Genomic DNA, 16,940 nt, shown 5'->3' on the forward strand with positions numbered 1-16,940 from the left:
CATTCCACAGAACCATACTTGACAGCTTGCTGACACTTCCGAATGTTTAATGTACCACAACAACCTTATCATTTAATTCAGGACATTCAATGACAATGGCCTGCAATGAATGTCAAAACTCATTATTTCCATATTTAAGAACTGAACTCACATGGACAAATCAAATCAAATGTTATACTGACAGTGAAATGCTTACTTATGGGTCCTTTTCCAACAATGCAGAGTTAAAGACAAAGACAATAAAAATACAAATATAAATATAAATAGTGACACGAGGAATAAATACACAGTAAATAATGAATAACAATAAAGAGTAAAAATAACATGTATATACTGTATACAGGGAGTACCAGTACCAAGTTGATGTACAGGGGTATGAAGTAATTGAGGTAGCTATGTACATATACTGTAGGTAGGGGTAAAGTGACTAGGCAACAGGATAGATAATAGACTGAGCTGTAGCAGTGGTGTATGTGGAGCAGTAGCAGTAGCGTACGTGTGTGAGTGTGTGTGTGACATCAGTATGCGTTTGTGCTCATGTTGTGTGTGGGTGTATGTAGTGTGTGTGTGTATGTAGTGTGTATGTAGTGTGTGTGTGTGTGTGTGTGTGTGTGTGTGTGTGTGTGTGTGTGTGTGTGTGTGTGTGTGTGTGTGTGTGTGTGTGTGTGTGTGTGTGTGTGTGTGTGTGTGTGTGTGTGTGTGTGTGTGTTGGGTTGTCTTTGCAAGTATGTGTGAGTGTGTAGGTAGAGTCCATTGTGTGTGCATAGAGTCAGTGCAAGAGAGTTAGTTCAAAAAAGGGTCAATGCCGGTAGTCCGGTTAGCCATTTGATTAACTATTTAGCAGAGTTGTTTAACAGTCTTATGGCTTGGGGGTAGAAGCTGTTCAGGGTCCTGTTGGTTCCAGACTTGGTGCACTGGTACCGCTTAAAATGAAGTAGCAGAGAGAACAGCCTATGGCTTGGGTGACTGGAGACTTTGACGATTTTTTTGGGCCTTCCTTTGACACCTCCTGGTATAGTGGTCCTGGAAGGCAAGCCTGGTCTCATAGACTAGACGTAACATAGTAGATGTAAATCCGGGACACTCAAAATAGTATGATATGTTACGTTTGGTATGGTTACATAAGACAGATGGTTACTTAAGGAAAAAAATGTAAGTAGAGTGTGTGGTCGGGCATATAACGCGAACGTCTAACAACCCAAAGGTTGCGAATTCGAATCTCATCAAGGACAACTTTAGCATTTTAATAATTAGCAACTACTTAGCATGTTAGCTAACCCTAACATGTTAGCTAACTACTTATTACTACTTTTTAGCTACTTTGCAACTACTTAGCATGTTCAGCTAACCTTAACCCTTTTAACTAACCCTAACCCTAGCCTTAACCCTTTAACCTAACTCATAAACTTAACCCTAAACCCTAGCCTAGCTAACATTAGCATACTAGCTAACATTAGCCACCTAGCTAGAATTCGTAACATATCATACGTTTTTGTAGACATTTGTAACATATTGTACGTTTGGCAAATTCATAACATATTGTACATTTTTCAAATTCCTAACATATAATAAATACAAATTGTAATTCATAAAATATCATACGAAAGGGGTGATGAATATCCACAAATTAATACATACCATAAAAACATAACATAGGCTAAATAGAGTCTCTCAGATTATCCTACAGAATAATTCGAAATGCTCTGAGACCAGGTTGGGATGGCAGGGAGCTCGGTCCCAGTGATGTACTGGGCCCTACTCACCACCCTCTGTAGTGCCTTGAGGTTGGGTGCCTTGCAGTTGCCGTACCAAACAGTGATGCAGCCAATCAAGATGCTCTCAAATCTTTTCATCCTTCTGAGGTGGAAGAGGCGCTGTCGTGCCCTCTTCATAGCTGTGTGGATGTGTATGGACCATGTTAATTCCTTAGTAATGTGGACCCTGAGGAACTTGAAGCTCTCGACTACAGATCTTTGAATTCTTTTTAGAAACCCTGGGTTAGTGTTAAACTACCATTCCTTAGAGGTGACACATCAAACGGGCTGATCAAAATCAAATGTTTCTCTCTGTTGACATCTGGCTCTCCAGCTGTTATTACACCCCTGTTTAATAATTACAGCTGATGTGGATGTGGATGGGCCCGCACTGTGCTGTATGGCGCAGGAGGGTGGCCCAGACACCTTCTCCAACCATCTTAAACAACCCCCAGCAGCCGCCACTAATGTGGAGCGACAGAGCTATTCCACAACAGACCTCCTGGTGTAAAACAAAATAAACAAAAAGGATCCTGTCTGGTTTTATAAAATGGGAGAGGAGAGGGGTCTCGGATTCTTGGCCATGACCTCTCAGAGGAAGTTGGGATATACAAAAAACGAATTTCCAATTCACACATGCATATAATATGCACTTGTATGTGTGTGAAATTGGACAAATATAAGCATCCACCTTATTACATGAACTTATATGGTTAAATGTTTAAGTGGAACAATAGTGTTTGGTATATGTGTGGGGCCAGTGGACCTCTAAGCAGAGGCCTGCACCGCAATGTGGTGTGCGTCTGTGTGTGTGTGGGGAGTGGCCCTTAATCCTTTAACAGAAGTCCCTCTTGTGGTGAATGGATATACTACATGGATGTACTCACCACCACATCAGTAGCTCTATGCAAAAACAAATTCATACCGCAAGATGGCAACGTTAATCCACTTCCCTCAGTATAATGAGAAAAATTCACATGGGAGTTTAGACTGATTTTGAAGGTTGAAATACGAGCAATTAGATGGACTATTTATACATGATTTAAAGAAATGTTTTACTTTTGTGATCTTTTAAAAGTGTATCCATGCACGTATTTACCTATGACTTTCTCTAACGCTTGGATAGGGGTTTCATCCATTATAAGGTGTTTCATGCATTGCCTGGAAACCCGGCATTGAATTGCATAGAATTTCACATTGGGCAGTTTGAATCAGGAAAGTTTCCTCTCATGACCTTTACAAGCCAGAATGTTCAATACGATTATATTTTAACGTACTTTACCATGCAGCTGTTCATTTTGGCGGTAGGAATGTGAGACAATATATCCAAAGGAGAGTATAATTACATCAGATTTTCAAAGCACTGGTAGTGCATTCAGAAATATAGTTGAAGTCGGAAGTTTACATACACTCATTTTTCAACCACTCCACACATTTTTTGTTAACAACTATAGTTTTGGCAAGTCGGTTAGGACATCTACTTTGTGCATGACACAAGTAATTTTTACAACAATTGTTTACAGACAGACTATTTCACTTATAATTCACTGTATTACAATTCCAGTGGGTCAGAAGTTTACATACACTAAGTTGACTGTGCCTTTAAACAGCTTGGAAAATTCCAGAAAATGAAGTCATGGCTTTAGAAGCTTCTGATAGGCTAATTGACATCATTTGAGTCAATTGGAGGTGTACCTGTGGATGTATTTCAAGGCCGACCTTCAAACTCAGTGACTCTTTGCTTGACATCATGGGAAAATCAAAAGAAATCAGCCAAGACCTCAGAAAAAACATTGTAGACCTCCACAAGTCTGGTTCATCCTTGGGAGCAATTTCCAAACACCTGAAGGTACCACGTTCATCTGTACAAACAATAGTACGCAAGTATAAACACCATGGGACCACACAGCCGTCATACCGTTCAGGAAGGAGACGCGTTCTGTCTCCTAGAGATGAACGTACATTGGTGTGAAAAGTGCAAATCAATCCCAGAACAACAGAAAAGGATCTTGTGAAGATGCTGGAGGAAACCGGTACAAAAGTATCTATATCCACATTAAAACAAGTCCTATATCAACATAACCTGAAAGGCTACTCAGCAAGGAAGAAGCCACTGCTCCAAAACCGCCATAAATAAGCCAGATTACGGCTTGCAACTGCACATGGGAACAAAGATCATACTTTTTGGAGAAATGTCCTCTGGTCTGATGAAACAAAGACAGAACTGTTTGGCCATAATGACCATGGTTATGTTTGGAGGAAAAAGGGAGAGGTTTGCAAGCCAAAGAACACCATCCCAACCATGAAGCACGGGGGTGGCAGCATCATGTTGTGGGGGTGCTTTGCTGCAGGAGGGACTGGTGCACTTCACAAAATAGATGGCATCATGAGGAAGGAAAATTATGTGGATATTTTTATTTTATTTATTTTATTTCACCTTTATTTAACCAGGTAGGCAAGTTGAGAACAAGTTCTCATTTACAATTGCGACCTGGCCAAGATAAAGCAAAGCAGTTTGACACATACAACAACACAGAGTTACACATGGAGTAAAACAAACATACAGTCAATAATACAGTAGAAAAATAAGTCTATATACAGTCTGAGCAAATGAGGTGAGATAAGGGAGGTAAAGGCAAAAAAAAGGCCATGGTGGCGAAGTACATACAATATAGCAAGTAAAACACTGGAATGGTAGATTTGCAGTGGAAGAAAGTGCAAAGTAGAAATAGAAATAATGGGGTGCAAAGGAACAAAATAAATAAATAAATACAGGGGAAGAGGTCGTTTTGGGCTAAATTATAGATGGGCTATGTACAGGTGCAATAATCTGTGAGCTGCTCTGACAGCTGGTGCTTAAAGCTAGCGAGGGAGATAAGTGTTTCCAGTTTTAGAGATTTTTGTAGTTTGTTCCAGTCATTGGCAGCAGAGAACTGGAAGGAGAGGCGGCCGAAGGAGGAATTGGCTTTGGGGGTGACCAGTGAAGTATACCTGCTGGAGCGCGTGCTACAGGTGGGTGCTGCTATGGTGACCAGCGAGCTGAGATAAGGGGGGACTTTACCTAGCAGGGTCTTGTAGATGACCTGGAGCCAGTGGGTTTGGCGACGAGTATGAAGCGAGGGCCAGCCAACGAGAGCGTACCGGTCGCAGTGGTGGGTAGTATATGGGGCATTGGTGACAAAACGGATGGCACTGTGATAGACTGCATCCAATTTATTGAGTAGGGTGTTGGAGGCTATTTTGTAAATGACATCGCCGAAGTCGAGGATCGGTAGGATGGTCAGTTTTACGAGGGTATGTTTGGCAGCATGAGTGAAGGATGCTTTGTTGCGAAATAGGAATCCACTTCTAGATTTAACTTTGGATTGGAGATGTTTGATGTGAGTCTGGAAGGAGAGTTTACAGTCTAACCAGACACCTACAGTGGGGGAAAAAAGTATTTGATCCCCTACTGATTTTGTACATTTGCCCACTTACAAAGAAATGATCAGTCTATAATTTTAATGGTAGGTTTATTTGAACAGTGAGAGACAGAATAACAACAACAAAAAATCCAGAAAAACGCATGTCAAAAATGTTATAAAATGATTTGCATTTGAATGAGGGAAATAAGTATTTGACCCCTCTGCAAAACATACTTAGTACTTGGTGGCAAAACCCTTGTTGGCAATCACAGAGGTCAGACGTTTCTTGTAGTTGGCCACCAGGTTTGCACACATCTCAGGAGGGATTTTGTCCCACTCCTCTTTGCAGATCTTCTCCAAGTCGTTAAGGTTTCGAGGCTGACGTTTGGCAACTCGAACCTTCAGCTCCCTCCACAGATTTTCTATGGGATTAAGGTCTGGAGGCTGGCTAGGCCACTCCAGGACCTTAATGTGCTTCTTCTTGAGCCACTCCTTTGTTGCCTTGGCCGTGTGTTTTGGGTCATTGTCATGCTGGAATACCCATCCACGACCCATTTTTAATGCCCTGGCTGAGGGAAGGATGTTCTCACCCAAGAGTTGACGGTACATGGTCCCATCCATCATCCCTTTGATGTGGTGAAGTTGTCCTGTCCCCTTAGCAGAAAAACACCCCCAAAGCATGTTTCCACCTCCATGTTTGACGGTGGAGATGGTGTTCTTGGGGTAATAGGCAGCATTCCTCCTCCTCCAAACACGGCGAGTTGAGTTGATGCCAAAGAGCTCCATTTTGGTTTCATCTGACCACAACACTTTCACCAGTTGTCCTCTGAATCCTTCAGATGTTCATTGGCAAACTTCAAACGGGCATGTATATGTATTCTTGAGCAGGGGGACCTTGCGGGCGCTGCAGGATTTCAGTCCTTCACGGCATAGTGTGTTACCAATTGTTTTCTTGGTGACTATGGTCCCAGCTGCCTTGAGATCATTGACAAGATCCTCCCGTGTAGTTCTGGGCTGATTCTTCACCATTCTCATGATCATTGCAACCCCACGAGGTGAGATCTTGCATGGAGCCCCAGGCCGAGGGATATTGACAGTTCTTTTGTGTTTCTTCCATTTGCGAATAATCGCACCAAATGTTGTCACCTTCTCACCAAGCTGCTTGGCGATGGTCTTGTAGCCCATTCCAGCCTTGTGTAGGTCTACAATCTTGTCCCTGACATCCTTGGAGAGCTCTTTGGTCTTGGCCATTGTGGAGAGTTTGGAATCTGATTGATTGATTGCTTCTGTGTACAGGTGTCTTTTTTACAGGTAACAAGCTGCGAGTGTGCTCCTAATCTCAGCTCGTTACCTGTATAAAAGACACCTGGGAGCCAGAAATCTTTCTGATTGAGAGGGGGTCAAATACTTATTTCCCTCATTAAAATGCAAATCAATTTATAACATTTTTGACATGCGTTTTTCTGGATATTTTGGTTGTTATTCTGTCTCTCACTGTTCAAATAAACCTACCATTAAAATTATAGACTGATCCTTTCTTTATCAGTGTGCAAACATACAAAATCAGCAGGGGATCAAATACTTTTTTCCCTCACTGTAGGTATTTGTAGTTGTCCACATATTCTAAGTCAGAACGGTCCAGACGGGCAGGTGCAGGCAGCGATCGGTTGAAGAGCATGCATTTAGTTTTACTTGCATTTAAGAGCAGTTGGAGGCCACGGAAGGAGAGTTGTATGGCATTGAAGCTCATCTGGAGGGTTGTTAACACAGTGTCCAAAGAAGGGGCAGAAGTATACAGAATGGTGTCGTCTGCGTAGAGGTGGATCAGAGACTCACCAGCAGCAAGAGCGACATCATTGATGTATACAGAGAAGAGAGTCAGCCCAAGAATTGAACCCTGTGTCACCCCCATAGAGACTGCCAGAGGTCCGGACAACAGGCCCTCCGATTTGACACACTGAACTATATCAGAGAAGTAGTTGGTGAACCAGGCGAGGCAATCATTTGAGAAACCAAGACTATTGAGTCTGCCGATAAGAATGTGGTGATTGACAGAGTCGAAAGCCTTGGCCAGGTCAATGAATACGGCTGCACAGTATTGTTTCTTATCGATGGCGGTTAAGATATCATTTAGGACCTTGAGTGTGGCTGAGGTGCACCCATGACCAGCTCTGAAACCAGATTGCATAGCTGAGAAGGTGAGGTGGGATTCGAAATGGTCGGTAATCTGTTTGTTGACTTGGCTTTCGAAGACCTTAGAAAGGCAGGGTAGGATAGGTCTGTAGCAGTTTGGGTCAAGAGTGTCCTGCCCTTTGAAGAGGGGGATGACCGCAGCTGCTTTCCAATCTTTGGGAATCTCAGACAACACGAAAGAGAGTTTGAACAGGCTAGTAATATGGGTTGCAACAATTTCGGCAGATCATTTTTAGAAAGAAAGGGTCCAGATTGTCTAGCCCGGCTGATTTGTAGGGGTCCAGATTTTGCAGCTCTTTCAGAACATCAGCCTACTGGATTTGGGAGAAGGAGAAATGGGGAAGGCTTGGGCAAGTTGCTGTGGGGGGTGCAGTGCTGTTGACCGGGGTAGGGATAGCCAGGTGGAAAGCATGGCTAGCCGTAGAAAAAAGCTTATTGAAATTCTCAATTATAGTGGATTTATCGGTGGTGATAGAGTTTCCTATCCTCAGTGCAGTGGGCAGCTGGGAGGAGGTGCTCATATTCTCCATGGACTTTACAGTGTCCCAGAAGGTTTTTGAGTTTGTGTTGCAGGAAGCAAATTTCTGCTTGAAAAAGCTAGCCTTGGCTTTTGTAACAGCCTGCGTATATTGGTTTCTAACTTCCCTGAAAAGTTGCATATCACGGGGGCTGTTCGATGCTAATGCAGAACGCCACAGGATGTTTTTCTGTTGGTTAAGGGCAGTCAGGTCTGGAGAGAACCAAGGGCTATATCTGTTCCAGGTTCAACATTTCTTGAATGGGGCATGCTTATTTAAGATGGTGAGGAAAGCATTTAAAAAAAATAACCAGGCATCCTCTACTGACGGGATGAGGTCAATATCCTTCCAGGATACCTGGGCCAGGTCGACTAGAAAGGCCTGCTCACTGAAGTGTTTCAGGGAGCATTTGACAGTGATGATTGGAGGTCGTTTGACCACTGACCCATTACGGATGCAGGCAATGAGGCAGTGATCGCTGAGATCTTGCTTGAAAACAGCAGAGGTGTATTTAGAGGGCAAGTTGGTTAGGATGATATCTATGAGGGTGCCCGTGGTACCTGGTAGGTTCATTGATAATTTGTGATAATTTGTGTGAGATTGAGGGCATCAAGCTTAAATTGTAGGATGGCTGGGGTGTTAAGCATGTCCCAGTTTAGGTCACCTCGCAGCACGAGCTCTGAAGATAGATGGGGGGCAATCAGTTCACATATGGTGTCCAGAGCACAGCTGGGGGCAGAGGGTGGTCTATAGCAGGCGGCAATGGTGAGAGACTTGTATATTGAAGCAACATCTCAAGACATCAGTCAGGAAGTTAAAGCTTGGTCGCAAATGGGTCTTCCAAATGGACAACGACCCCAAGCATACTTCCAAAGTTGTGGCAAAATGGCTGAAGGACAACAAAGTCAAGGTATTGGAGTGGCCATCACAAAGCCCTGACCTCAATCCTATAGAACATTTGTTGGCAGAACTGAAAAAGCTTGTGTCAGCAAGGAGGCCTAAAAATCTGACTCAGTTACACCAGCTCCATCAGGAGGAATGGGTCAAAATTCACCCAACTTATTGTGGGAAGCTTGTGGAAGGCTACCCTAAATGTTTGACCCAAGTTAAACAATTTAAAGGCAATGCTACCAAATACTAGTTGAGTGTATGTAAACTTCTGACCCACTGGGAATGTGATGAAAGAAATAAAAGCTGAAATAAATCATTCTCTCTACTATTATTCTGACATTTCACATTCTTAAAATAAAGTGGTGATCCTAACTGACCTAAGACAGGGAATTTTTACTAGGATTAAATGTCAGGAATTGTGAAAAACTGAGTTTAGTTGTATTTGGCTAAGGTGTATGTAAACTTCCGACTTCAACTGCAAAAACACCAGTTTTGCCCCTGGGGGGGATATACAATGAAATCAATGTGTATTTTTCACCATGTAAGATACAATTTAAAATTAGAAAAACGTCCTTCTTGGTCCGTGTGCTGGGATGTAAGGGAAAAGGCGTTATTCTTATTTATCAGGATGCCTACACCTCTGCTGTTACTACATTACGTGGCAGTATAGGCCTCTCCAACCCAGCTCCTCTTTAAATATTCAATTTCAATTTTTTTGCCAACCCAAGCCAAGCTAGTCAACCTCCCATCCTTGCCCACCCAAGCCAAACGTGTCAAAACCTCCCGTCTTTTCCCACCCTCCCCTTTTCGACACATGTACACCCATCCTTACATCGACTTACTAGTCCATTCTCCTTCATTCACATACAACATATAGACACCCATTCTCTACCACCCTCCTACACATATTCACCCTCCCTCACTGTCCCATTCTTATGCAGTCACACCAGGGGCGGAAATCCCGGGGGGGACACGACCCCCCCATCCTGGGAAAAATATGATTTGTCCCCCCCAATATATCACTGAAACATAACTATGTAATTTAAATAATATTAATAATACGCAATGAAAGCAATTGTGCTGATTATAGACACTTAATAGCGCGTTTTTAAGTTTCAAAAGATTGCGACCCCCCCACCCTTTGCCTCACAATGGTTTCATCCACTGCCAGTTCCTTAGCTTGCTAGGTAACGTAGAGGTCGTATCTACTGTCTGAAAGGTACTCAATGCACGTAACTGACGTGAGGTTAATCCAGTCAATCGCGCACACACACTAGCTGAATTTGCAGAGCTAGCATGCAAATATTACCTATTAAGCTAGCTAGTACCTATTCCATTTATGTGGCGTCGTCAAAGATGGAATCTTTGCTATCGTCAATTTATTCCAAGATCAGCATGCATGTAAGTTAGTGCTTCAAAGTCCTTGTGATAAGGTTAGCGATAAACTGAACAGAACTACACTCTCTTCTACCATTGTTTTAAATATATTTAATGGTCTCGTTGCAAAAGCTAAATTGTCGCAAGGGAACTTTTATTTATATATTTTATTTCACCTTTATTTAACCCGGGTAGCAAAGATTATAGCAAACACCACTGAATTGCTGCTCGCTAGCTTTGCAAATTCAGCTATTGTTAGAAGCCAGCCAATATGAAACAAACGATTAAAATTACAAAAGGTTGCAGCATATGTTGTGTAAATGGTGAACTCATACAGCTGTCAACTCTTGTCACTGCAATCCATTTCACATTTGCTAGCTACCTTTTAGATCGAAGCCCATATAGAATGATAGAAGATAAGATGATAGAAGCCCATCTCCTACTGTAAATAACCTACATACTGTGTGTGTAGCCAACCAGGTAGAAAAATGGCAGAAAAATGGCAGAAAAAAGACGGACATCAGAGTATTTTTCAGTACACCAAAACGCAAAGTAAGAACCCTAGTAGCCTAATATCTCAAAGACTAGTTGATAAAATGTTCATCAGAAAAAAATGAAATTCTAATGGAAATGTTTCACAATGATGTCATTAGGCAGAGCAGGCAACAGATGGCACACAGACAGCAGAGTTGGGGACAGATATGCAGGGACAGACTGGCAGAGACAGGGAGTCTCAGGTAAGTTTGTTGAGTCTTTGTTTGGCAACATTATGAAAGGTTCTCCATTTTTTTTACTTGTAAAATAGGAACATAATTGGAAAATGCCATGGATACCCCCACTCTCAACTTAAACTGGTGACTGAACTAAGATTTGTTAAAGGCAATGGTATTGCTGTTGTGATTAGTTGTGTAGTTTTGGGTACCGGTAGTTAGGAGTACGGCAAACACCTTATTTCTTTGGTTCCTCAATATACATTTACCATATTAAACGTAGGCTATGTGTTACAGCACTACTTTTGGTGTCCCCTCCAAAGTTGATATCAGATTTTCGCCCCTGAGTCACACACACACACACACACACACACACACACCTCCCTCCATAGAACAGTTGACATACATGGTATATTTCCCCCTTTGTATTGTCTTTGTCAGGAATTGTGAAAAACTGAGTTTAAATGTATTTGGCTAAGGTGTATGTAAACTTCCGACTTCAACTGTATATCACAGCGAGCTCGATGCATGCATCTCTTGCATGTATTATTATTTATTTTTTTTATCTTAGTAGCATGCTTCAGGGGAGCACTACCAGCATCTTGTAAAGTTGACAATTATACTTTTATGGGGATATGGTCTCACATTCCTACCGCCAAAAGGACCAACTGTATGGGCAAGCTGTAAAGTAAGTTAAAATATAATTGTATTCAACATTCTGGCATGTAGAGGTCGTGAGAGGAAACGTTCCTGATTCAAACGTAAATTTCTGCCCAGCGTCATATTCAATACAATTCAACTTTGTGTTTCCAGGCAATTTCACGCATTGCTTGTTTCAGCGAGAAGAGAACATTCTTTCACAGTGGCGCTCCTCCTCCCTCGTGATTCGACACTCCGCCACGATCTGCGACTGACTTGTGAGTACTGCGGATCTGAAAACGAGTTCGGGTTCCAGAAAACAACATGGCAGAAGATTTGACCATTCAAACTGGCGGAAAAGACGGAGGAATTGTGGTAATTACAATGAAATTGGTTGGGAAAGTGATTGCCTACCGAACTGATGTGATAGAGGTCGACATAAAATAAGTGCATGATGATGTGTAAACCTCATGTGCAACAAAGTAGCTAAAGTTGTAGTCTACTGTGTTCTTGCTTGCATGGAACTTAAACTGCATGTAAATAATATTTGTAATGAATACTATATTTTCCCTCCTAGATCAACGATGACTGGCCAGGTTACAGTTTAGAGCTTTTTAACTATCCAAAACACTATTCTGGAGATTTAGAGTGTGTTTACATCCCACATGGTGTCATCATGGACAGGTAAACTATATAGCATGAATGCAGTAACGTTAGGCCTATATACCAATTCACTTGCATATTTCTTTCTGTGTGATCACTGACATTGGGAAACTACAAGACTATCAGTCGACCAGTCCTCAGTGGTCAAACAGAACAAGGGACAAGGAAAGGAAGTAATTAAAATCCATTATCGGATGTTATCAGAGTGTGTGAGAAAGCAAAGCCAATAGCCTACCTACAGCATATAGAGATGGAGGGCAGCTTGGTGAGAGATTGGATTGAGTAAAGGCGCCTGCATACTAGGTTCGGTTTGCTCCTAGCAGAAGTCGGCTAGTCGACTTGAATGTCTGTGACTCGCATAATCACTTAAAATCCTTTCCTGCAGTCAAATGACCAAATCGCCCTCTAGTGGCCTCATGGGTGGAAGGTTATTCATATTACCCGCAGAAAAAAGTGTTTCTATGTCATACTGTTTTGTTATATAAAGTGTAATATTGGGATACAAACTCAAAATTGAATACATTCAAACTCTATATCTGACATGTTACAGGTGTCTTCTTTTTTAAAAGTCTATAACCATATGTATATTTCTGTTTCAAAGTACATTTGTTTAAGACTACCAAGAAACACTCTGTGTCCCTGATTTAGCCCACTGCAGTAAAAGGTTAAAAGACCTTCGCTCGGAAAAAGAAAAGAGCCAAATGGGCCAATTGTGCGCCGCCTCATGCGTCTCCCAGTCACGGCCGGCTGTGACACCGCCTGGGATCGAACCCGGGTCTGTAGTGCCGCCTGAAGCACTGCGATGCAATGCCTTAAACCGCTGCGACACTCGGGAGGCCAGAGATTCAGTTTTTAGTTCAAATTATTTGTTGCAATATGTGATCTATAAGCTAAGACAGCTTTATAAGCTGTTTATTCACTTGTGGGGTTTGAAGAAGTGTGAGAAGACAAAATATTTGATGAGAATTACAACTGGGTACAAAATTGATTCTAGCTCTTAAAGGGGCAGTAGCCTAAATGAGTGTACAGTTTTCAATTACATAATTATTTAATCTATAGTTATTCTTATGCTATTTATTCTGTTACTATTGACATGTAAATATTATTGGTATCTTCTGATTACGATTATTATGTCTCATCTTTTAACTAAATGCAATCTATTCGTTTCCAAAATGTAGGTAGGTGTGTATATATAGCTTTCTGATAACTTTTTCTGGTGGAATGGCTTGACCGGCAATTTGTAAAAACCCAGAGTGCATTGAGTGAATGTTGGAAAAAGATCTTGGTTACTTTATAAACCTAGCAATGTGAATGCAAAGAGGACTCGGATCACAAAAAAAGAAGTGAACTGAACTGGCAAAAGAGTTGAGTCCTCATTCAAAGGCAAGGGCAGTGTGAAGACATAGAGAACTTAGTTATTTAGCTTTTTTACCCCTTTTTAACCGCCCGCATTGCAAAATGAATGTACACATACATGTTATTCAATAATTTAATGCAAACTGTTGCGCGTGTCAACGGGCGTGTGCGTAGCCAGTCACTAAAATAAACTATGCTAAAATAAAACTTGGTTCTATTTTAGATGTTTGACAAATTGCAAGTTCTGCCTCTCCCATCTATCTACTCATTGGTTTTTAGGAGCATGCTAACTCATGTGGGTGATTGAAAGAGAAATGAGGTCCACACTCCAGTCCAGTTGGTGGCGGTAATGCACCTTAAAGTTGGTAATATAAAATCCACAGAAGAAGAAGAAGAATGAACAAGTAGAGATTAATCAAACCTATCTAAAAACTAACTACGTTTCCCCATTTATCTGTGGATTAATTGTCGAAGTAGAGCACACATGATTTTGTGACTCAAAATGGGTCAAAATTCTACAAAGACCCAGCAAAAAAAAGGACCATATGCACCTCAGGTAAAATAACAACCCAATGTTTATCTCTCAGGACAAATTAGCAAGCAACAGCAGCAAGCAAGCTAAATGTCAATGAAAGGTTTCATGTGTGTTTTGACCTGACCCCAAATTAATATAGTTGGTTCACAATTGGTTTTGGTATTTTAACCTGCATGTCATGAACACGCCTGGTGGGGTTAGACAAAGTCAAAATGTGGACGCACTCGCCGAGGCTGTTTGGTCAGCATGTGAGTCACGCAATTTTACATCTAACTAAGATGTTTGGCAAAGTATTTCTTAAGTGGAAAAATGTGCAAGTCTCGTTGAATGACAAAAACCACTTAATTGAAGAATCCTAACTGTATTTCCCACTCCTGCTAGGAGCAGTACTGTTGACCAATCACCGATGAAGGGGTGTAGACTTCGCCTACCGAACTTCAACTTGCCTCAAGAAAAATAAAAAAATGTGCTCGAAGAGCCGGAAAAAAAACCTGCCGACCATCAAAATGAACAAAAATGTCATAGAATTGTCATAAAACTCTTTTGACTGGAAAGCATGCGACAGGCTTTACTCCTTTCTTTCACATACTTGTGTTGCAGGACAGAGCGGCTTGCCCGTAACATAATGGGTGACCTGGGCGACCATGACATTGTGGTGCTATGTGTTCTGAAAGCCGGGTACCAGTTCTGTGCTGACTTGGTGGAGAGGATCAAAGCACTGAGTCGTAACTCAGACCACACTCTGCCCATGAGTGTCAACTTCATCCGCCTCAAGAGTTATGTGGTAAGGCTCTAAATAACACTTTTTTTATGCTGGACAAGTGGAAAATTCCTCCATCATGCAATCCAATCCAAGACCCTGTGAAATCAGATACATTTTTCTTGAGGTAAAATTGTCACAGCTTGAATTGTAGTGTTTCTTTTTCCGGTCCTTGTATGCCTGGTATGGGCTTCAGTCATGGCTGTTGTCATTTACAGCTGGCATTAATATACTTTTTATGTTATGACAGTATTATTAATGTTCTATATTGCTGTAAGCTTTTACACCAAACTTGACCAAATCTTTCCCTTTCTTGTAGAATGATCAGTCCACAGAGGATCTCCACATCGTTGGAGCAGAAGACCTCTCTTTCCTGACTGGAAAGGTAAGTAGCCCTGCTGTACACAATAAATATAACATATATACTACCGTTCAAAAGTTTGGGGTCACTTAGAAATGTCCTTGTTTTTGAAAGAAAATCTACTTTTTTGTCCATTAAAATAACATCAAATTGACCAGAAATACAGTGTAGACATTGTTAATTGTTAATGTTAATGTAAATTACTATTGTAGCTGGAAACAGCTGATTTTTAATGGAATATCTACATAGGCGTACACAGGCCCAGTATCAGCAACCATCATTCCTATGTTCCGATGGCACGTTGTGTTAGCTAATCCAAGTTTATCATTTTAAAAGGCTACTTGATCATTAGAAAATCCTTTTGAAATTATGTAAGCACAGCTGAAAACTGTTGTTCTCGTTAAAAAAGCAATAAAACTGGCCTTTAGACTAGTTGAGTATCTGGAGCATCAGCATTTGTGGGTTCGATTACAGGCTAAAAATGGCCAGAAACAAATAACTTTCTTCTGAAACTCGTCAGTCTATTCTTGTCCTGAGAAATGAAGGCTATTCCATACAAGAAATTGTATGAAGGCTATTCCATACAAGAAGATCTTGTACAACGCTATGTACTACTCCCTTCACAGAACAGCGCAAACTGGCTCTAACCAGAATAGAAAGAGAAGTGGGAGGCCCTGGTGCACAACTGAGCAAGAGGACAAGTAAATTAGTGTCTGGGGGTGCTTGTGATGGTCTGTGATGGTCTGGGGGTGCTTTGGTGGTGGTAAAGTGGGAGATTTGTACAGGGTAAAAAGGATCTTGAAGAAGTCAGGCCATCACTCCATTTTGCAACGCCATGCCATTCCCCGTGGACAGCGCTTAATTGGAGCCAGTTTTCTCCTACAACAGGACAATGACCCAAATCACAGCTCCAAACTGCAAGAACTATTTACGGAAGAAGCAGTCATCTGGTATTCCGTCTATAATGGAGTGGTCAGCACAGTCACCGGATCTCAACCCTATTGATCTGTTGTGGGAGCAGCTTGACCGTATGGTATGTAAGAAGTGTCCATCAAGCCAATCCAACTTCTGGGAGATGGGGTGAAATCTCTTCAGATTACCTCAACAAATTAACAACTAGAATGCCAAAGGTCTGCAAGGCTGCAAATGGAGGTCTTTGATGAAAGCAAAGTTTGAAGGACACAATTATTATTTCAATTAATAATAATGTTTATAACCATGTCAACGTTTTGACTATATTTCCTATTCATCTTGCAACTTATTTAATGTATGTTTTTATGGAAAACAAGGACATTTTTAAGTGACCCCAAACTTTTGAACGGTAGTGTGTATAAAAAACGTCCTCGCACTGTCAACTGCGTATTTTTTCAGCAAACTTAACATGTGTAATTATTTGTATGAACATAAGATTCAACAACTGAGACATAAGACATAAACTGAACAAGTTCCACACACATGTGACTAACATAAATGGAATAATGTGTCCCTGAACAAAGGGGGGATCAAAACCAAAAGTAACAGTCAGTATCTGGTGTGGCCACCAGCTGCATTAAGTATTGCATTGCATCTCCTCCTCATGGACTGCACCAGATTTGCCAGTTCTTGCTGTGAGATATTACCCAACTCTTCCACCAAGGCACCTGCAAGTTCCCGGACATTTCTGGGGGGAATGGCCCTAGCCCTCACCCTCCGATCCAACAGGTCCCAGACGTGCTCAATGGGATTAAGATTCGGGCTCTTCGCTGGCCATGGCAGAACACTGACATTCCTGTCTTGCAG

At 41.6% G+C, this 16,940-nt stretch overlaps 1 protein-coding gene across 2 annotated transcripts in view; it reads left to right on the plus strand.

The window, feature by feature from the left end:
- Positions 1-11,701: 11,701 nt before the first annotated feature.
- LOC106569196 (hypoxanthine-guanine phosphoribosyltransferase) overlaps positions 11,702-16,940 on the plus strand; it is a 34,408-nt gene continuing 29,169 nt past the window's right edge. For both annotated transcript variants that reach the window (XM_014140306.3, XM_014140308.3), the window contains exons 1-4: positions 11,702-11,861; positions 12,064-12,170; positions 14,641-14,824; positions 15,120-15,185. In XM_014140306.3, the coding sequence (XP_013995781.1) occupies positions 11,811-11,861; positions 12,064-12,170; positions 14,641-14,824; positions 15,120-15,185 (408 nt within the window). In that variant the 5' untranslated portion in view covers positions 11,702-11,810. The remainder of the gene's footprint in view (positions 11,862-12,063; positions 12,171-14,640; positions 14,825-15,119; positions 15,186-16,940) is intronic.

Source organism: Salmo salar, chromosome 14, assembly GCF_965601325.2.
Source record: "Salmo salar chromosome 14, fSalSal1, whole genome shotgun sequence".
NCBI lineage: Eukaryota > Metazoa > Chordata > Actinopteri > Salmoniformes > Salmonidae > Salmo > Salmo salar.